Raw genomic sequence first — 22,128 nt, forward strand, 5'->3', positions numbered from 1 at the left:
AACAGTTTCTTCCATAACTCTGACATGGAGACTCCAAGGCCAAGCATATTGTAAATATGCTTCTTTATCTCCTAAATATAGATTAGTTAGGCATTTTAGCAGAGGAAAGAATGGAAGTTCAGTAGCTTTTGTTATCAAATAGGGAAATCAGGAGCTAGCAAGGGGCACAATTGAATTGCATTAATGGAGTCCATTTGGTGAACCCTATTGCAATTTGTTCTAACCATAGTTTCAAGTGAAGGAAACAAATAGTGTAAGAAAATGGAAAGAAAGGCCCGACTTCTCTTTCAGATATCTTAATTTGTGACACTGGCCTCTTCTCTGAACTCTTTTTTCTGCCTCTCTGTAAATAAAGAACACAGTCTCAAGTGGTAGACTTATAAGGCCAGTCACTAAGCTTGCTCTGTCAGCCTCTTTTTTTAATTTTTGAATTTTATTTTATTTATTTTTTTATACAGCTCCAACCAAAGGACACAGGCTCGCTGAATGAATACAAAAACAAGACCCATATATATGCTGTCTACAAGAGACCCACTTCAGACCTAGGGACACATAGAGACTGAAAGTGAGGGGATGGAAAAAGATATTCCATGCAAATGGAAATCAAAAGAAAGCTGGAGTAGCAATAGTCATATCAGATAAAATAGACTTTAAAGTAAAGAATGTTACAAGAGACAAGGAAGGACACTACATAATGATCAAGGAATCAATCCAAGAAGAAGATACAACAATTATAAATATATATGCATCCAACATAGGAGCGCCTCAATACATAAGGCAACTGCTAACAGCTATAAAAGAGGAAATCGACAGTGACACAATAATAGTGGGGGACTTTAACAGCCTGTCTCTTAACACCTCAAATATCTAGTCCCCTCTGCCTTCCCTCCCTTGTAATTTTGAAAAGTTCTTTGACTTATGGGGTGAATTCTACCCATGTGTAATGCAGACTTTTCTCATAATCTGTTTTGGTTTTTTTGTTTGTTTTTTGTTGCTGTTGTTTTGGTTCTTTTTGGTATTGGCTGCCATCTCTGTTCATCCTCTACTGTAACCTCTAGGTAAAAAAGAAAGTGAAAGAGAGGTGTCAGTCTCCAAATACTTTCAACGTTGTTAGAGTTTGAGCTAAAAAATAAGCAAGGGGGGAACAGCAGATCATTTCTTGGGGCATCTTACAATTTCGGGGGACTCATGTACTTGCCGTGCAGGGAGTGTTTGACCCTAAGTCTCTTCAGCTGGCAGTTGGAGGAGCTAAGGACTAGCTTTCTACCTCACTTCTGTTACTACCATCCTTTTCCCCAGGCTTTGCTGTCTCCTGTGATTTCTTTCACCTTGCACAGCTGCTGTTTCTTCCCAAGAATGGCATTCATGCTTGCCTTTTCTCACATTCAAGGTTGATGATGGACAAAGCCTGATGCCAAGACTCAGTCCTGGTGGAGGATTCGTGGTGCTAATCTCAACATTTGACATTGACAGTAAGCATGGCTCAGCCCAACCCAATGTCTATCTCAAATAGCAGAAAAGTTTTAAATTTAGGAAAAAAGAACTTAAGATTATAGGCAGACTTATCCTGTACTCTCATCTCATTTGAAATAGGAAGGAACCACCTTTTGCCTTATTCTTTATTCTTTTCTGAGGACAGAGGAAAGGGCACCTACACCACAAAAGGTATGAGATCTCTGCTCAGGCGCCAAATGGATTCATCAAGCTGTTGAATGATTTATCACTTCTCTCTTGCTGAGTTTACTCTTAATAACTTTTATTGATTGCTACCTTTTACTTCTATGTCTAATCTAAAGAGACCTTTCTCATTCATACTTTTTGCTTCTCACCAGTGAATTCCAATGAAGCAGCATACCATTTCTTATTGTTCTTAAATAACTGGAAAACATCAAGTATTTCTACCTGCTGACTCATATCTTTAATATAATACCAAGAAGGAAGTACTTTGAGTGTCAGAGTCTGATCCAGTATTTGACATTGGATACCTGTAAAGTTGGGATAAATACTTTTGAACTCCATCTTTTTGTATTTTTGGATCCTTGCTGTCCCTTTAACACAGGGCGTTCAAACCAGAATGAGGATCAGAATTGCCCAGGGCGCTAATTTAAAACAAGATTCCTAAACTTCAGTCCCATAGGTTCTAATAATAGCCAATCTGGCCTGGTCAGCTAAAATTATAAATTTAAGGTACAGTTATATCAAGATTCAGCTGTATCATTGAATCCTGTAATTTCTAGTATTCTACCCTTCAGCCAACCTAAAATTCCTATTCTGCCAACCTAAAATTGGCTAGCTCACCATCTTAACAGCACTAGGGACTCATTCTACTGTCAGGCTGGTTCTACATCAAGATCTGAAGGAGAAAAGAGGCCTGTTATTGACCCTCACAGTTTGTTTTGGGAGCTCTCCTTTTTACTGAGCCAGTGTGGGACATCACTGTATGTGCTCATAGAGGCCTTTGAGTTTTACTACTCATCAGGATGGGAATATTACTCTAGCAGTCTTCATGCTTAGGCAAGTTGCAATCCTTTTTAAAAGTTTTATAATTTAAAATTATTTAGAAATTGTATCTAATTTCCCCATAATAGAAGCTAATAGCCAACTTTTTGTAGAAATTTCTTGATGTGTTTAATCAACTATAAATGATATACGTATAAACTATAAAGTGTTTAGAAGTATAAATTAGTCAATATAACACAGAAACCAATCTTAAAATGGAATTTAATGCCCTACAGTAGCAGATTAAATTTATCTTCTCTATGATTCATGTCTTATTTTTACTGCAACAAGTTAGAAGGTAAGGAACACTTTAAGTTCTTAAAATTTACAGAGTCTCATTTGGATAAAGGCAGCACTCTTAAAGCCTTTTTAATATAATAATCTGATAATTTCTCTGTAGAACAGAGACTTTGAAACTTTTTGGTTGTAATCCACAGTAAAAAAGCATTTATATCAAAACTCAGCATATGCATTATGGAACAATACTTACCATTATGTGCAGTGCACTCTGATGTTTTTTATTGTTTTAGTTTTTAAAAGATGCTAGTTGTAACCTACTAAATTGATTTCATAATCTACCAAAGGGTTTTGACCCTTAGTTTGAAAAAAAAACCCCACCCTTACAGAGGAACTGTTATTTATGGAATATTTTCTGTTTGCCAGGCCCTTCACTAGACATTTTACAGGTAAGGACACTGGGTCTCAGAGAAGCTAAATAATTTGCAGAGGGTTATTCAACTACAAAAGGGTGAAGCCAGGATGTAAACTAGGTCTGTTGAGCTACAAAAACTTCTGTTACTCTCATACTGTGTTGCTTCTGTATATTAAAATTGAGATGGACTATTCGCTCTGCTTCACCCAAACACCCATATATTCTGTAAAGCAGGTTTGCTTTGAAATTACACATGCCGTTCATTTTCACTTTTCTTAAAATCTTGTGTTTCCTCATCAAATGTCCAGCAGCCTCAGTTTTTAATGGTGGCCAGTGCAGAAGTACATAGCGCTGAATTTAGTCCTTAGACTATAAAATTAATAGCGTTTCCATCCCACCCACACATCCTACAAATTTCCTTATATTTGTGGGTCACAGCCATCGCTTAAGCAGTGCTTTTTATATTGAATTTTAAAATAAACTCTAATATTTTTTAAAACCATCATATAACTCATAGAATCAAATGATTATCCTTTAAAATGGTACCCTTGGGAGGCCATGCACTTATTGTAGTGATGTTGATATTACTTAGAATATTTTTGAAACTTTTCTTTTGGAATTGCCTCTAAAGACATTTTACAAATCACATAAAAAAGCCATCTCAGTGTTTATTAGTGGCAGACTCTGCTCCCTTGTCCTTATGACCTCTCCTCTCTTCCTTCCTCAGTTTTGCTTTTCTTCTGCTGATTTAGCTCTCCTACCCACCTATGCTGGAGCCAATAACCTAAGAAGCCCCAGAAAAGGGTGTGCTGGCCAGAGTTCCTGGGGCAAGAACTTTCAGGTTATACTGACGCCGAGTGCTGTATAGGGAGAGTTCTGCGAATCCAAAAGCCTTCCTCTGTGGGCCTCCTGCCTGCCTGTAAGTGCCCCAAAGTAGTTTGCACAGGAGTAAGGACTGAATACTGGCGTTATCTATCAATCACAAGAAGCTGAGGAAACTTACATATATACTGTACATTTTTCTCCAGTGAAGGTCACAGAAGCCAAACCAAGCCATTCTTTGTGTTAACTTAAAAATGGAAAGGTCGTCTTCAGGGTGCCCCTTGCCCTTCGTTGCTGCCACATGAAATCTTCGGGAGGAAGGATGAAGAAGAGTGTGGGGAAATGGTTCTCCTGTGAAATGGGACATTTTCTTCTCCTAATAAAGTATGACGTGGCGGTGGCTTTCAGGTACTTATGAATGCTAGAAACTCATTTTAAGTAGTCAGAGGCCTAATAAAAGGTAGGGAAGCTTCCCCACTAGCCGAAATTAATGTGAACAGTTCAGGTTCTGTTTGTGTGGGGTTCTTTTGTTTTGTTTTGTTTTGTTTTGTTTGCGGTACGCAGGCCTCTCACTGTTGTGGCCTCTCCCATTGTGGAGCACAGGCTACGGACGCGCAGGCTCAGCGGCCATGGCTCACGGGCCCAGCCGCTCCGCGGCATGTGGGATCTTCCCGGACCGGGGCACGAACCCGTGTCCCCTGCATCGGCAGGCGGACTCTCAACCACTGCGCCACCAGGGAAGCCCTGTTTGTGTTTCTATTAACATTTCGTGTTGTTTCTAACAAGATGTTCTCAACTATTTATATTCATTAACTTGACACCATTTCACAGAGCCACTGCTTAGGTATGATAAACAATCAACGGTAGAAGATCCACTTATAGTCCATATTACTGCCCTCAAAGAAATTGTTTATTGTGGGAGACAAGAAAAACGTCTGTGCAATATTAACAAGAGAAATCAATTCATATAAAAACGTAAGAGGTGTCAAAGGCAAATGATTTGCCCAAGATTAAAGCTAGTTAGCACAAAAGCTAGAATTATAACCATGGTCTAAGAAAAAATAATCCTCAAAGTAATTTAACTGAGATTTTGTTATGCCACATCAGGTTGCCTACTGAAGCTTGTGGTCTTTCAGACCAGCTTTAACATTCCAAATCAGTCAACAGCTACAGTGGAAAGAGAATTGGATGGGGAATCAGGAGATCAGAGTTCTACCTTTGGCTTTGTCTCTGATAGTAAGCTTTTACTCAGGGGTTGCTGCTTTCTCCCATTCTAGTCAGGGATTCTCCATTCTTTCTATCTAGCCTCTTACTGGGTCTTGTTAATTGTTTGCATATTAGTCGCATTCATTTCTTAAATATATTCATAGCCATCACTCTAGTAAAAGACTTTATTACCTCCCATCCGCTACCTCATCTTCCCTAACTTTAGGCCATTCCTCACATCACTGCCACAAGAACTGTCTTTCATTTTTCTGCTGAAATATTTTCAGCAGATCCTGTTGAATACCTTATAAAGTTCAGCCTTCCATATACTGGCCCCAGCTTTGTCTCTTCAGACTCACTACTCAACCATCTGACAATGCCACTGAAAATCAGACATTCCACAAGAATGATTTTAAGGTTTTTCTATGGTGAAGGTACAAACTGGTAATAAACTATGTTTACATTTTTTTCCAGATTAAAGCAATTTCTGTAATACTACATTTTACAAAACTAGTCAGCTGAGTTTTGTTTCAGCTCTTGAATAAGTCTAAAAGTTGTTTCCTAAGGAGAAGAAATCTTGTGTCCCCTCAGAGGAAATTACATACAATTTCTTAACCTCCAAAACAACGTCAGTCTTGTCACCTGTGCATTGGATAGCCAAAGCATGAAGATTTTAATTTAGCAGCATAGATACTCCAGACTTGAACGGACCATCGTCCAGCTCCTGTGAGAAACTTGACTAATAAATATTTGAGGAAATTACTCAAGAGTACGTACATGTTATCCATACATTTCTCAAGTACTTGAGATTGTCTTTTATTAAGGTTAATCACTAAAAAAGATGTTTACCAAGGTTTCATTAATTAACCCCCTAAAGATGTTCTCCATTTTATTGTTAAAACCCTTGGTGTTAGCAAGGGTCAGCACAAAAAAATGGCCCAATGGTGAGAATTTCTACAAATTCTGTAAAGCTTACTGAATTCGCTTATGATGTTGCTAAGTGGTGCTTATATAAGGAAACATGCAATAAATTCACGCATTCAACAACAACAACAAAAAAAAACAACCAAAAGAGCTTAAACATTTTTGAAAATTAATTTTTATTGTTTTATTTTTTTTCAAAAATATTGCTCGATTTATATACTCACTAACAGTGAATAAAAGAGTGTCTCACAACCTCTCAGCAGCATGGAGACTAAAAGGTTCTTTCTTTCTTTGTTCCCTGTTAATTGAATAGCAAGGAATTTACTTATTCATTCATTCACTCATTCATTCAGATATAGCATATATTCATTTATTTACATTTGGTCACTGTATTGAACATATATTTGGGAGCGCCGGGCTGACTTCAGATGCTTAGACAATATTTGTTTGGTCTTGTTTATCACCTTCACATGTGTAAATTATGCCATGATTATTTACCTCTGATGAGGCAAATGCTTTGTCAAATGGTGGTGACAGTTTTAGATATTTGAAAATCAGTGTAAGAGGCAGGACAGAATTTTCAAGTCATAACAAATGAGAAAAAAATTGAATGAACTGCAAATATCATCATCTTGAGAGGTGCCAGTGGTCAGCAGAATAACTATGGCGCTTAGGGAAAGTGATTACAAATCTGATAGTGATACCTTACATCTGTATCGTGCATTTTATAAAGTGTTTTTCTATTTGTTATTTCACACTTACAATGTGATATACAATGTGATATACAATATTCATTGTGAATAATGCAGTGGGGTGTAGAGAACACAGCTGGATTTATCACTTTAAGCCTGAATCCGGGGAACCATTACATTTCCTTCTGTAATTCTCTGGATTGTAAGAAATTTAAGATCTGTTCATCACTACCTTTTTGGGAGGAGGGTGGAGAGTAATTCTGGAAGTCTGACTCTGCAAGCATTGGCCTTGGTGAGGTGAGGAGGCTGCCGAAGTAGTGACAAAGGTGGAAACTCTTCAGGGACTGGGCCTGCTTGTGCCAGTGCATTCAGCTCTGTTCTCCTTTGACATTTCTGCACAGATACTTGGAGAGCACTGGCTCGCCCTGGCTTGGTGGTCTCCATGCCCCATAAGGTCCGGAAATGAAGGCTGGGAAAACTGTGAGATCCATTTAAAACCTGCAGATAATTAGCTGGGATGCCACAGCTGTCTAAGCCCACATACCTGAGAAGTTTGGTGAAGCCTGAAAACCACTTACTAGCTTCTGTGCAGCCAACCGGAGGGGTTTAAGCTTTCTTAGAATAACTGATAACTATTATAACATGTGTAAATAGTTCTGTTCCTTTGTTTTGTGTGTCTTTTTAAATTAATGGACTTTATTTTATAGCGACGTTTTAGATTTACAGAAAAATTGAGTTTCCATATACCCCCTCTATAATAGTTTTTTTAATCAAATTTGAGTTATTCTTAATCATCTTTCTAAAAGTAAGATCATAAAGTGACCTATCTAGTGTTGTTTTAATAGTATCCAATACCTTTTCCCCGCTATTAGGTGACCATGAGAATTGTCAGTCTTATAATTTAAAATTTTGTTTTCTCTATTTTATGGCATACAATCAGAAGATATTTATCTTTGTTCTTCAGGTGCTAGAAGCACAAGAAAGCCCGTGAAATAACTGTTTCTTAGGCCTCCATTGAGATGCTCACCATTTAGAATCATTTACAATGCTGCACCAGACTCCAGGGCCAGGCCAAGAATAGGGCTGCCCAGAGGTCAGCCGGGCACTTAGTCAACGTCACCAGGAGGAGATGCCGCCCTCTGAGCTGAGAGTCTCCAGCCACGTCACTCAGGGGTCTCCTTTCACTCTCAAACCCTAACAGTTTGGGCTCCAGTTTTGTATTTTGTGACGTGTCATCAGGCCCCACTAGAGCTTAGTAAGAAACTGACAGAAATGGGGTCATGGGAAAGACAGGGTTTCACGCATCCCCTCTGAGCTGCTAGCTTGCCCTCCAGATGGCTCGGTTGGCTTCTCCAGGGTTGGTCCCTCGTCATTTTCAATTTAGAAATCTCCATCTTCCACAAAAAGTTGAGTCTTTGTATCATTCACTTTTCTCTCCTTATTTTCACATCTTTTTTTTTTCTTGTGGTAAAATATACATAACATAAAATTTACCATTTAAACCATTTCTAGGTGTACAGTTCACTGGCACTAAGTGCATTTACATTGTTGTGCAGCCATCGCCACCCTCCCTCTCTAGAACTTTCCCATCATCTCATACTGAAACTCTGTCCCCGTTAGACAGTACCTTCCCATCCTCCCCTCCCCTGCCCCCATTTTCCGCAATTCTGATTTGGGTCTCAATGAATTCGACTATTCTAGGTAACTCATGTAAGTGGAATCATGCAGTATTTGTCCTTTTGTGTCTGGCTTACTTCATTTAGCATAATGTCCTCCAGCTTTATCTATGTTGTAGCAGGTATCAAACTTTCACACCTGAATAATATTCCCTTGTATCCCAGAGTTTGTTTAGCCATTTATCCGTGGTAGACATCTGGTTTGTTTCCATCTTTTGGCTACTGTGAATAGTGCCTCAATAGACATTGTTGTCCAGATATCTGTTGTTGAGTCCCTGCTTTCAGTTCTTGTAGGTATATACCCAGAGTGGAATCGCTGGATCACATGGTAATTCTAAGTTTCTTTCTTGAGGAACCGCCATCTTGTTTTCCATGCAGCTGCGCCACTTAGCTTCCCGCCGCACTTTTTTAAATAAACAAAAGCCTTCCTGTATAAGACCTTTGTTTAGATATTCCTTTTTACAAAAAGCTTTAAATGTGATGATGTGTCAGCTTGATGCCTGACGAATGATAGATGCTCAGTGAAGGTAGAGGTACCTAAAGAAAGATGAGAATCTTCAAATAGCATGTAGACCAAGGCTCCATGTACTGAGTGAAATCTTGCAAAAACAAAAAATGCTTTCTAATCTCTCTAGGGCTAAAACTATAAGCGATTCAGCTAGATTTAGTGAAAGAAACACATAATTATTGTGTCTAGAGGCTGTAAATGTGTAACTCACAGGTTAATGTTTAATGGAGTTAGTCAAGTGCAGATTTGCACAGCTTTTCTAGACGGTGTCGCCAGTTGGATTTGTGAGGCTTAATGATTAGGGGCCCCTTTTACTTTCTGAGGTGCAATTGAACTGTTTTCTCACGATGAGGGATGAAAAGAGGGCTGTCAGGCGGTTTGCTGCTAACCGTTGCTGGACCTGCCGGGCACCATAGGTCAACGTGAGGACCAAGAGAGGAAGTGAAAAGAAGCTTTCACATGTTTTCAGCCAGACATTCTCTGGGACTGAGGGAAGAAGGGCCAAGTGTGGGCTTTGGGGCCATGTCGGGGAGACCTGTCCCATCTTCCTGAGGTGGAGAGGGGGTCTGGCCAAAGCTGGAAAGCCCTGCTGGGCCTCCGTGTTTTCTTTCTCACTCACACTGGGCCTCCTGGCAAACTCTTTAAGACCCGCTGGCTTTTTTCTCTACTTTAGTCTTGGTCTTCACTGTGTCAACACCACCAGCTCTCACGATTTCCTGGCACCAGCATCCAGTTCCGGCACCCAATCTTTTCATCCCTGGTGACCTGGTAACTCCCTGGTTTAGGGTCTTCGAATGGTCTAGAAGTTTTAACGTTTCGCAGAGAGCCCTGCCCTGTCCAGTCCCCTCCCGTCTCGACACTCAAGCCAACCGGGCCTTCTGCCATGTCCCACACTCCATGCTCTGGCCCCGCAGGGTCCCACTTTCCATCCCTCTGACCTCCCTCTCTTTACCTAGACATCTCCTACTCAGTCTCCCCCACTTTCCAGGCAAGCCTTCCCTGACCACCCCTTCTCCAGACTAGGCTGGCCCCCGCCAGACACCCTGGCCGCCTTACGTCCTTCTCCCGGGGGACTTGGCCCACCTGTGTCTCCCCATCGGGGCATCCAGGCCACCGTGACCGTGTCCCCCACTTCACCGCTGTCTTTGTGGCACCCGCCACGGTCCTGTTCCAAAGCAGATGCTCAATCAGTGTTCACTGAATGTATCTCCAGTGAAAAGGTGTTAGGGGCGTCCTTGGTCCCAGTGTCCTGTGTCCTGGTTGGGGGAGGAAGGCGAGCTTCTCTGACAGTAACATCTCTGCTGCCTGCCCTCCCCCCAGGAGAGGGGCAGTCATTTTTCTAACTGGGAGACGAGCTGACCGCATCACTCCGGGGCTCCATCTGTCTCTCTTCCGGGCAGGCTGTTCTCAGGGGGCCCAGGTCCCTGACCCACAGGACAAGGCCACCGAGCGTGTGTCCACTCAGCCTGTGCCACCAGAGGCAGAGTGTCAGGCTGACCTCTGCAGCCACCGTCGAGGCCGCCGCCTCCAGCTTTGCTTTTTCCTGGAACGTTGCTGACTTCCTTCCATCTCCATGATGGACTCCCAAGCCCCCTTCACATTCGGGAGGGAAAGGAAGGAATGGTATTTACTGCCCCCTCTGTTCCCCTGTGAACAAACTGCACTGCATTTGGGGGAAAAGCCCAATGTAACTTCAAAGACTGAGATGTTCCTGGGTGAAAACCGATGGCTCCGGCTGACCAGTGGTCAGGAGTCGGGGAATGGGAAAGCCGCTCTTTGCATTTCCCAGGTCCTAGAATGGCCGGTAACTGCATTTTGCAGCGGGTTTATCTCATTCTTAGGGCTCAGCTGTCACCCGGCACCTACAGGTGGGGGAAAGCAGTGAAGATCCCCACAAAGGACATTTGGTGACCTGCCTTACTGTGCTTTTGAGGTCGTTCCAACTCACCTCCCACAAAACCTAGCAAAATCTTCCCAGAACCCTTGGTGAAATTGAACTTTGGGAGCAATTCTACAGGGAGGTCCATGGACGGAAACCAGCCTCTTACTTTCCAGTTTTGATTCTTAATGTAGCGCAACACGTATCCTTTGGGATAATCCCCCTAGCATCCTGAGACGGAACTAGTGGCTCATGGACCATGGGACAGCTTATCGTGGGCTCTTTTTTTTTTTTTTGGCGGTACGCGGGCCTCTCACTGTTGTGGCCTCTCCCGCTGCGGAGCACCGGCTCCGGACACTCAGGCTCAGCGGCCATGGCTCACGGGCCCAGCTGCTCGGCAGCATGTGGGATCTTCCCGGACCGGGGCACGAACCCGTGTCCCTTGCATCGGCAGGCGGACTCTCAACCACTGCGCCACCAGGGCAGCCCCGTGGGCTCTTTTTGAGGTAACTTTTCTAGTTGTTGAGAAACAGAACTCCTTCTGAAGGAGCTTTAAATACCCCTTTCCCACCTTCAGGTAACTGGTCCTGGTTCCCCTGTACTTCTGTGATGGGCCACTCTCTCTGCCCTTCCTTCCTTGTTCATCATCTTTCTCACCCTGGCTTTTCCTCAGGGTCCACCTGAAGAATCTGAGCTTGCTTCCGAAGTGAGCCTTCCTTGATTTCCTGAGACACGAAGCTTAAGAATTTTAAGGAAAAAAACCTACTTGATCTAAATTTGCCATTACAAGTAGCCAGTCCCTCCTGCCCTCAATAAAAGGAAAAAGCAAGAAGAAAAGAAAGGGGGGGGAGAGAGGCTGGATTCTGACGTGTTTATCCCGCACGTCTATTGACAGCAGCAAATTTAAAGAGAAACAAACCTATTTTATTCCACACTTCTCTTCTCACTCATGAAGCTATTTCCTTTTGTCTGTTAATTTTGTATACTGGTCCTAAACCGAGGCAATAATGGTAAAACAGCCACTAAAATCAAATAGAAATGACATTTCAAGATCATTGCCCGTAAGAGATTTACCTAAAATGTGTATCCCACGGATCCTACGTGCCAAGTGAACGTCCAAGCCCCAAACTTCTCTTGTTCTGCCAAGTGTTTGTTGCTACTTCACATGATTATCAATTGATTAGTTAGTTCCGTGATCCATACTCTGTAAAACCACAAGGGAGTCATAGCTGCATTAGTAATTAGACTTCTAATAAATAGTTATTTCTTTATTCTTGAGTAATAAACGTTAGCTCAAACGATCATTTTGAATCTTATTGTCTAATAAGGTCCTAAGAAATAACGCTGACAGAGCACAGATTCACCACTTTTATAGGGATAACTGAGCAATGTTACTTACCAAATAGACCGAACTCTTTTTTAAAAGTTTAATTTGACTGTTAAAACTAAACCTCTTTTGCCTGTGAAAAGGTTTTTCCCATCGGGTAAGAGAAAACAATTCTCCATTCACTGTTTCATTATGGCCTTGGAGGCAGGTAAGTGCTTGTGTGGAGAATTTCCAGCCGGGGGTCCCGTGTGGTATCTGGGCCCCTGCAGCTTAGGCAGCTGAGCTTTCTGTGGAGAAGAAGCACTTTGCTTCCCTGAGCACGTCTGAAGCTGGCCCCTGATATTGGAGAATTACGCTCTGTGTATTTTTCTTATCTCTGTGCCTGAGGGGGTTTTAATATATTTAAGGTTGAGGCCCACATGGAAATTCCTGTCTGGATTCCTGTGTAGAAAGCGGTGTTTGGTGTATGTGTGCTTTATTTATGTGGCACTGTTTATGTGCATTCCAGTGATCATTAACAAAGGCCTCTTGGTAGAAAACCCTGATGAAAGTGGATTTGAAAGTGGCTGTATCAGCTGCAGGTTTGGCAAGACCTCAGTGACTCTGCATTTAGTGAAAGCCCTGCATCATCACTTTGTGTTCAGCCAACCTTATATGGAGAGAAAAGGCACTTTAGTCAACCATGCTAAAAAGCAGCAACAGAAATATCACGGATTTCATTTGGGCAAAGGTTTAAAATTCTATATATTAACAGAAAATTCCTTACTTTTTCTGTAGGGGGTGTTAAGACTGGTCTGTCAACACACAATTGGTGACTTAGACTAGCTTGTGTTCATTTGCTTAGGGCCGCCGTAGCACATACCAAAACCTGGGGGCTTAAACAACAGAAATTTATTAGCAAACAGTTCTGGAAGCTGGAAGTCCAAGAGCAAGGTGTTGGCAGGGTTGATTCCTTCTGAGACCTTGCCCGTTGGCTTGCAGATGGCCATTTTCTCACTGTATCCTCACAGGGTTGCCCCTACGTCTGGGTCCTAATCTTCTCTTCTTAAAAGGACACCAGTCAGATGAGATTAGGGCTCACCCATTTGACCTCATTTGACCTTGATTATCTCTTTAAAGACCCTCTCTCCAGATACAGTCACATTCTGAGGTACTAAGGGTTAGGACTTCAGCCTGTGAATTTTGGGGAGACATAAGTCAGCCAATAACATGACTTAAGTGAAAACAAATAGCGTTTAGATATTTCATAGCTCCTCTTCCTCTTTTGCAGATTTATATTTCATAGTCCCTTTCTTGGCTTGTTTCCTAGTCTCCAATTTGGGGACCTAGAGAACTAGTGAGACACTGTGAGAACAACGCCCAGCTTCATAGCTGAAGGCCTTGATCCTTGGAGGGATGGTCCTGAAGTTTTCCCATTATGGTTGTTCTTCCACTGGGTTACGTTTTGTTACATGTGACTAAGCTGTCCGTCTAAAAGCTGACAAGGGTTTGATGAAAGTACAAGAACATGGTATTGAAATAATTGCTACTGGTTGGGGTCAGTGGTTTGGAAAACCAGATTGGTACCCACCAGCTGCTCAGCTGGGAGTTTCATTCTTTTTCCTTGCAATCTGTAGAAGTGTGGTTTACATATTAGTACATGTGAGATCCTGGGAAGATTATGTAACCTTTCTGTGCCTCGGTTTCCTCATCTGTAAAGTAGGGGAAGTGACAGTACATATTTCATAAGAAGAACGTAGTTGGAAGGGTCTGAAGACTAGTCATTCTAATAAAGGACTTAGCATTGTCCTTGGCCACAGCGGGCGCTACGTAGCATTAGTTTTTGTTCCTTGCACACTCTCCATCCCCTCCCCGCCACACATCCTGGGCCATCACAACAGAAACTGCAGGGTTAACGGAAACAATTGCCACGGTGCCTGTTTAGACATGAACCCAGCGCCCAAGTGAATGTAGGAGTTTTTTTCTGGGGTTACAAAAAGAAAATTCAATGACCTTAGTGTGTGTGGACATTTGGGGGGTGTCTAGTGGATGCTAATGACTCTGGAGTGAGACCCCTGGTTTCTCATTGGGACCTGCAACTCTCAGTAGTTTGTCTTTTAACCTCTCTAAGCATCAGTTTCCAAATATGTAAAATGGAAACCACAATGACTTGAAACTCATGGGGTTGTTTGGAGTTAAATGGGATGATATACATGAAGTTCTTAGCACACAGGAGGTGAACCTGTTGGTTCTGTCCATTTTCAAATGTGAAATTGGAAAACAGAAGGTAAATGCAGTCAGTCCATTTGTAAATGACCTTGATTTCCGTCCCTCTCAAATGGGCTGCCTGATCATGCCATCTCACTTGGCACCTACAATTTGTGAAGTCTATTTTAACATATTCCACAGTGGTCCACATGCTCATAGACTTCTCCTTTTATGGTGAAAATAGTTGCAAGGCAATTGGACAGTGATGAGTAAAGAAGAGGGTGTCCTCCCTCCAGTTAGCTTGGGCATCAGTATGAAAACCAAATGGAAAGCTACTTAGGCCGGTTTCCATCATGGTGTTCTGGGACAGTGCTGGAACTTTGCAAAGGTGAAACTAACCTCCCCCAAGCTGCATTAAAAAAAACCCTGATGTTCTTCAGGACTAGCTCTAGAGGAGACAGTAAGATTAATTGCCAGGTATTTCTGAGAAGTGTTTGGTTTTCCAGTAATATTAAAAAATAGTAGACTTTAAAAATATAAATTATGGAATATATGAATTACAAAATTGGGGAAAAGGGTTTTTTAAAAATAAACTTCCAATCAGAAAAAAATGTAATTATGTTCATAGGAGAATGTTCTGGAGATATTTATGCTAGGACAAAATGGCCTTTGCATTATTTTAATTTTTAAAAAAGTGGTTTAGGGCTTCCCTGGTGGTGCAGTGGTTGAGAGTCCACCTGCCGATGCAGGGGACACGGGTTTGTACCCCGGTCCGGGAAGATCCCACATGCCGCGGAGCGGCTGGGCCCGTGAGCCATGGCCGCTGAGCCTGCGCGTCCGGAGCCTGTGCTCCGCAACGGGAGAGGCCACGACAGTGAGAGGCCCGCGTACCGCAAAAAAAAAAAAAAGTGGTTTAAATCGATGAAGACGGTTCTAGATTTTTAAACATTGGACATTCAGCTCCAGATATAAACTTTCATAACAGATACACAGTTCCTGATTTTCCTGATTATTGAAATCTGAGAACATCATTTTGCTTTTAATGTGCTTTAGAAACAGTGATTGTGTTCTAGAGGAAAATTGCACATGAACATGGGTACTCAACATTTCACACTTACACCATTTATAGACTAAATTTTATTGGGAGACATTTCTTGTAGGTGAACAGAGTTATTATAATGAGATAAAACCATCCTTTGCAGGGAATAATTCAGTAGATAAATGTGAAATATTGTGGCTTCAGCTGGGTTAATTTTTTTTTTTTTTTCTTTTTTGTGTGGTACGCGGGCCTCTCACTGTTGTGGCCTCTTCCATTGCGGAGCACAGGCTCCGGACGCGCAGGCTCAGCGGCCATGGCTCACGGGCCCAGCCGCTCCACGGCATGTGGGATCCTCCCGAACCGGGGCACGAATCCATGTCCCCTGCATTGGCAGGCGGACTCTCAACCACTGCGCCACCAGGGAAGCCCCAGCTGGGTTAATTTTAAGGGGCTCTTGTGTTGCTAGAATTGGTGAGGGCTAAGATGGGGAGAAGCTTAAAACCAAAAATAAAAAAACAACAAGCCTAGAGGGAATATAGTTGGAATCATCCTGTAAGTAGCCTTTTCAGATTGGCTTCTTTCACTTAGCAATATGCATTTAAGTTTACTCTATGTCTTTTTGTGTATTAAGAGTTCATTTTTTAAATCACAATAAGATTCTGTTGTATGGATGTGTCACACTTCCTTTATCCATTCACCTATGGAAGTTTTCAACTCCTTTGGGTAAATACCAAGGAGTATGATTGCTGGATTGTATGGTAAGACTGTGTTTAATTTTTTAAGAGATCACCAAACTGTCTTCCCAAGTGGCTGTACCATTTTGCATTCCCACCAGCAACGAATGAGAGTTCCTGTTGCTCCACATCTTCACCAACATCTGGTGTTGTCAGTGTTGTGGATTTTAACCATCGTGATAAGTGTGTAACGGGCTGACTTTTTTTCTCATATTCAGCTGTGTTATCTCCAAATCACTATATGAGAAATACATTTAACACGACTACTAATGAAATATAATACAACTATTATCATTCAGAATCCTGATGGAAGAAGACATTGGAAACAAGAAAACAAGCACTTATGTCAATATTAACACTGTTAATAACAACAATAATAATAATAATACAAATTTATTTGTGAGTATTTTTTGAGTTTGTTTTGAAGACAAATGCCATCAGGAAAACATTTACAAGATACATTTCTGATTAACACTTATGAGCAGTTAGCCTCAAGAGCAGTGAGAGACACTGGCCATCATCGGGTGGCAACGCTCTCAAGAGGCACTTTGGTTTTTGAGCACTTGTTACTGATTTTCGATTGACAGTTTTCAGTGTCTTTGTTCCAGGTCTTTCAAGTCGCTTATGTCATCATCAAAGCTGCTAATGCCCCTCGGCCTGGAAACTGGATTTTGGAGCATTCTCTGGACGGCATGGAGTTCAGCCCCTGGCAGTACTATGCAGTTAGTGACACGGAATGTTTGACTCATTACAATATCACTCCAAGACGGGGGCCGCCCACTTACAGGGCAGACGACGAAGTGATCTGCACCTCCTATTACTCCAGGCTGGTGCCGCTTGAGCACGGAGAGGTATGGCGCCCCCTGCTGGCCAGGAGGTCTGTTTTTTCATCAGTGTCACCTCCAGGGACAACCTAGCCATCACAGAGCCAACAGGAAACACTCAAAATAGAGCTCTCCTGGTACAGATCACAGAGATCTTTAACTATCTAGCTGCTGTAGTTAAGGTGCCATTGACTGGTGTCTACTGATGATTAATGTCACCACTGACACATTTTACTTTATTGATTTCTTCCCTTCAGGGAGATCCCTCAACCTTCACTGTGCTGTGATTTAATAACTCCATCAGATCATTCTCAGAGCATCTTTCTCATGACACCAAGGCAACAAGATTTGTTAAAATATTAAAGAGAGCGAAAATGCTTCTAAAATATAGAGCTCCCAGTTTTCTCTGGGAAGTTCTCCCTGCCCCTGGAGGTGTTCAGGGTTGGAGATGGTTCATGAAATATTCCAGCTCCGTGCTCTCCATGCCTGGACTGCACACACATCCTTAAGTCAGAGTGTAATCAAAAACAAGCCATGCCTTGGTAGCATACCTTGATGAGCTAAAACTACAAAAACCCTGCAAGTGCTTTTCACAGCAGGAACTCTGCAGCAAGCCCTGCATTGTTTCAAGAGCAGAGATGAGAAAATGGGAGTTACAAAGCTTTCTGGCACTTTCCCCCACTCTCCCCAGTCTATTCATGACATTTAGAATCTGTTTCAGAGAAGCCTGTGGATACACGTCAAAATGCCCTCACCTCACTGGGAAAAGTGGTCCTGTTTAAAAGTTTCCCGCAATCTCTGAGACACTTCAACGAATAACTTCAATAAACTGAACTTGGGCTGTGATCATGCTGTTCACAAGTGTCAATGAATATTAGACAGATTTCTATAAGAACCCCATTGTTTGGTTTGATTTTAGATAGTATCTGTAAAGATTATGTCCTGAATGTAAACAATCAGGGTTATTTTTTGCATGCTTAAAATTGATATTTGTTTATTTTGATGTCTTTATCTCTAGATTCATACATCGCTAATCAATGGCAGACCAAGCTCTGATGATCTTTCACCCAAGTTGTTGGAATTTACTTCTGCACGATACATCCGCCTGCGCTTACAGCGCATTCGAACCCTCAATGCCGATCTTATGACCCTCAGCCACCGGGACCCTAAAGACCTCGACCCTATTGTCACAAGACGAGTGAGTGTGGCAGGGCTCCTGACCGCTGAAAAGTTTATGTTGTTTCAGGGAAATAGACTTTTCCTCCCAGGTTGGCCTTTTTTTCTTATTTTTGTTGAAGAACGTTAGTTATGCTTTGTTAAAAATGCCACCTTTAAACGAGGTTATGGTTCTGACGTGGTGCCCTCAGGTCCCCCTGTCCCCACCCATCCCATAACGCCATCATGCAGCAGATGTAGTGGTCATTTCTTCACCTTCTAATCTGGCTCTACATCTGATCAAGCAAGTGAGAATGGCTGGAGTTTTTTCCCACTTAGAAGAAAATTTTAAAGTTTGAGATATAAGCTACATCCAGGAAAACGTACATATTTTCAGTGTATAGTAAACGTATAAGGCTTGTGGCGACAAACATTTCCAAATCCCTTGGATAAAGTAGGAGTGGGATTACTTAGTTACAGGATAGCTATGTGTTTAATTTTTAGGAATTTTCTAAGCCTTATCGGAAGCAGCTGTGTCATTTTACAGACCAGCAGTGTGTGAGGGCTCTGGGTGCACCGCACACTTTCACACATCGGGGCGTCGGTCACTGTCACCTCAGCCGTGCTGATGTGCATGCGGTGGCATCTCCTCGGGGTATTAATTCGTATTTCCCTGATGACTGATGTTGAGCGTGTCCTTATTTGTATCTGATGACATTTCTATCCATTTTTAAATTGGGTTATCCATCTCCTTATTCCTGAGTTATAAAAGATCTCTATGTATGCTGTGTAGAAATCCTTTGTCAGTTGTGTCTATACTGCAAATCCCTTCTCCTGCCCTGGTTTGTCTCTTGCTTATCTGCTTTTCCTAACTATGACTTCTGAGGAGTAGATGGTTTAATTTTGATAAAGTCCAGTTTATCGTTTTTCTTTTATAGTTAGTGCTTTCTATTCCTTTCTGAAAAATATTTGCTTATCGCAAGTTTACACAAATATTTTCCGATGCTTTCTTATAATAGCTTTATAGTTTCAGCTTTCACGTTTATTATCCTTTTCTTGTTAATTTTTGTATTTGGTGTGAGGTAGAGGCGAAGGTTGTTTTTTCCCCATGTGTATATACAATTGTTCCAGCACCATGTGTTGAAAATACTTTCCTTTCTCCCTTTAAATTGTTTTGGTGCCCTGTTGAAAATTACTTGACCGTATCATTGTGGGTGCGTTTCTGGACTCTATACTGTCCCAATGATCTATTTGTCTATCCTTATGCCAATAACAGTCTTTCTTGATTACTGCAGTAAATCTTGAAGTCAGGTACCATGATAGTCCAACTCAGTCCTTTTTCAAGATTGGTTAGGCTGTTCCAAGTTCATTGTGTTTCCTTATAAATTTTAGAATCAGTTTGTCAATTAATACCAAAAAGAAGGAAAGAAAGAAGGAAAGAAAGTAGGAAAGAAATAAAGAAAGAAGGGAAGAAAGAAATCCTGCTAAGACTTTCATTGGGATTCCATTGATTCCATAGATCGAGTTAGGAGGAATTTTGGAAGACATTTTGACAATATTGGATCATCTAGTCCATGAATGTGCTATACCTCCCCACTTATCTCTGTCTTCTTAAGTTCCTCTTGGCAATGATCTATTATTTGTTTATTTGTCAATCTTTTGTTCAGTTTATTTTTAAGTATTTCATGTTTTTGAATATTAGTGTTAATGGTTTGCTTTCTAACATTTATTTTCCATTTGTTCATTGCTAGTGTATAGAAGTACAATTAATTTTTATTGATTGAGACATTGCCAAATTCACATATTCTAGTAGTTTTTGATAGATTTTCTATGTACACAATCATGTCATCTACAGATAATGACAGTTTAGTCTTACTGTGCACTCTGTTTGCTTTTGACTTCTTTTTTCTTGCATTATTGAACTGGCTGGCACCTCCCATAGAATGTTGAATAGAAATGGTAAGAGCAGATTTCAAGAGGAAAGCACTTAATCTTTCACTGTTAGCTCTAGGTTTTCCATAGACACGCCTGCATTAGACTGAAGAAGTTCTCTTCTACTTCTGGTTTGCTGAGTTGTTTTTTAATTGATGGTGTTGCCTTCTGTAAAATGCTTTTTGTGCATCTAATGAAATGATCATATGATTTTTCTCCTTTATTCTGTTAATGTGATTTACATTTATTGATTTTTTTGTGTGTTAAATTAACTCTGCACCGATGGGATAAATCCTAATTGGTCATGAGTTATTCCTTTTTATATAGGGCTGTGTTCAATTTAGGAATATTTTTAGGGTTTTCAGTAACATGGCCTTTGAATATGACTGCCTCGGTTTAAGATGCAGCCAAGTTGAGAAATTCTTTTTAAACTCCTTTGGTTTCTGTTGATGAGCTAATTTGAACATTTTTTTTTAATGAATAATTTATTTATTTATGGCTGTGTTGGGTCTTCGTTTCTGTGCGAGGGCTTTCTCTAGTTGTGGCAAGCAGGGGCCACTCTTCATCGCAGTGCCTGGGCCTCTCACTGTTCTGGCCTCTCTTGTTGCAGAGCACAGGCTCCAGACGCACAGGCTCAGTAATTGTGGCTCATGGGCCCAGTTGCTCCGTGGCATGTGGGATCTTCCCAGACCAGGGCTCAAACCCGTGTCCCCTGCATCGGCAGGCGGACTCTCAACCACTGCGCCACCAGGGAAGCCCTGAACATTGTTTACATTAATTGAACATAAATATTTTATTTATATTTACTTGTGCATGAAATATAGTTTAAAATGCATATCTGTGTTTTTGATTACCAATAACAACTGAGATATTTGTTGGACTGCCAACATTTTCTTCTCACTGAAATAGAAGAGGTTTTAATTTTTGCTTGTTACTTTCTTTTTCCTTAGTATTACTATTCAATAAAAGACATTTCTGTTGGAGGAATGTGTATTTGTTATGGCCATGCTAGTAGCTGCCCATGGGATGAAACTATAAAGGTGAGTTATAGTATTTCACATTTTACTAAAAATTCAAAATAGCACTTGTAGCTATAATATTTGCATTGCACTTTTTTATTCAAGGCATGTGTTGAAAGTTATAAAATCAAGCCACAAAAAAAGATTTTCAGATAATTTAACTGGTTTAATTTTTTTAAACAATTTAATTTTGTGTTGGTAGGAGAATATGTTTCTAATTAAATTCTTTCCATAAATTTTTTTTGGAGGTGTTTAAAAAAAAGGTAACATAAAATTTACCATTTTAATCGTTTTTAAGTGTGCAATTCAGTAACCTTTTGAATTTTGAAGCTCTTCTCTATAAGATAGTCAAGTGAAAATCACGTGCAGTTAGAAATCATGTTTATACTTTTTTTTTTTAACATCTATATTGGGGTATAATTGATTTACAATGGTGTGTTACTTTCTGCTTTATAACAAAGTGAATCAGTTATACATATACATATGTTCCCATATCTCTTCCCTCTTGCGTCTCCCTCCCTCCCACCCTCCCTATCCCACCCCTTCAGGCGGTCACAAAGCACCGAGCTGATCTCCCTGTGCTATGAGGCTGCTTCCCACTAGCTATCTACCTTACGTTTGGTAGTGTATATATGTCCATGCTTCTCTCTCGCTTTGTCACAGCTCACCCTTCCCCCTCCCCATATCCTCAAGTCCGTTCTCCAGTAGGTCTGTGTCTTTATTCCTGTCTTACCCCTAGGTTCTTCATGACATTTTTTTTTCTTAAATTCCATATATATGTGTTAGTATACGGTATTTGTCTTTCTCTTTCTGACTTACTTCACTCTGTATGACAGACTCTAGGTCTATCCACCTCATTACAAATAGCTCAATTTTGTTCCTTTTTATGGCTGAGTAATATTCCATTGTATATATGTGCCACATCTTCTTTATCCATTCATCCGATGATGGCCACTTAGGTTGTTTCCATCTCCGGGCTATTGTAAATAGAGCTGAAGTGAACATTTTGGTACATGACTCTTTTTGAATTATGGTTTTCTCAGGGTCTATGCC

The 22,128-nt window shown here is 41.1% G+C and overlaps 1 protein-coding gene across 1 annotated transcript in view; it reads left to right on the forward strand.

Annotated features, from left to right (window-relative positions):
- The window catches only part of LAMA1 (laminin subunit alpha 1), a 154,477-nt gene that overhangs the window by 26,956 nt on the left and 105,393 nt on the right, over nt 1-22,128 (forward strand). Inside the window, exons 4-6 of the mRNA XM_027088582.1 lie at nt 16,754-16,996; nt 17,988-18,167; nt 21,007-21,096. Coding sequence (XP_026944383.1) covers nt 16,754-16,996; nt 17,988-18,167; nt 21,007-21,096 — 513 coding nt within the window. The remainder of the gene's footprint in view (nt 1-16,753; nt 16,997-17,987; nt 18,168-21,006; nt 21,097-22,128) is intronic.

Source organism: Aethalodelphis obliquidens, unplaced genomic scaffold (assembly GCF_003676395.1).
Source record: "Aethalodelphis obliquidens isolate GAN/ISIS:26980383/991018 unplaced genomic scaffold, ASM367639v1 scaffold63, whole genome shotgun sequence".
Taxonomy (NCBI): Eukaryota; Metazoa; Chordata; class Mammalia; order Artiodactyla; family Delphinidae; genus Aethalodelphis; species Aethalodelphis obliquidens.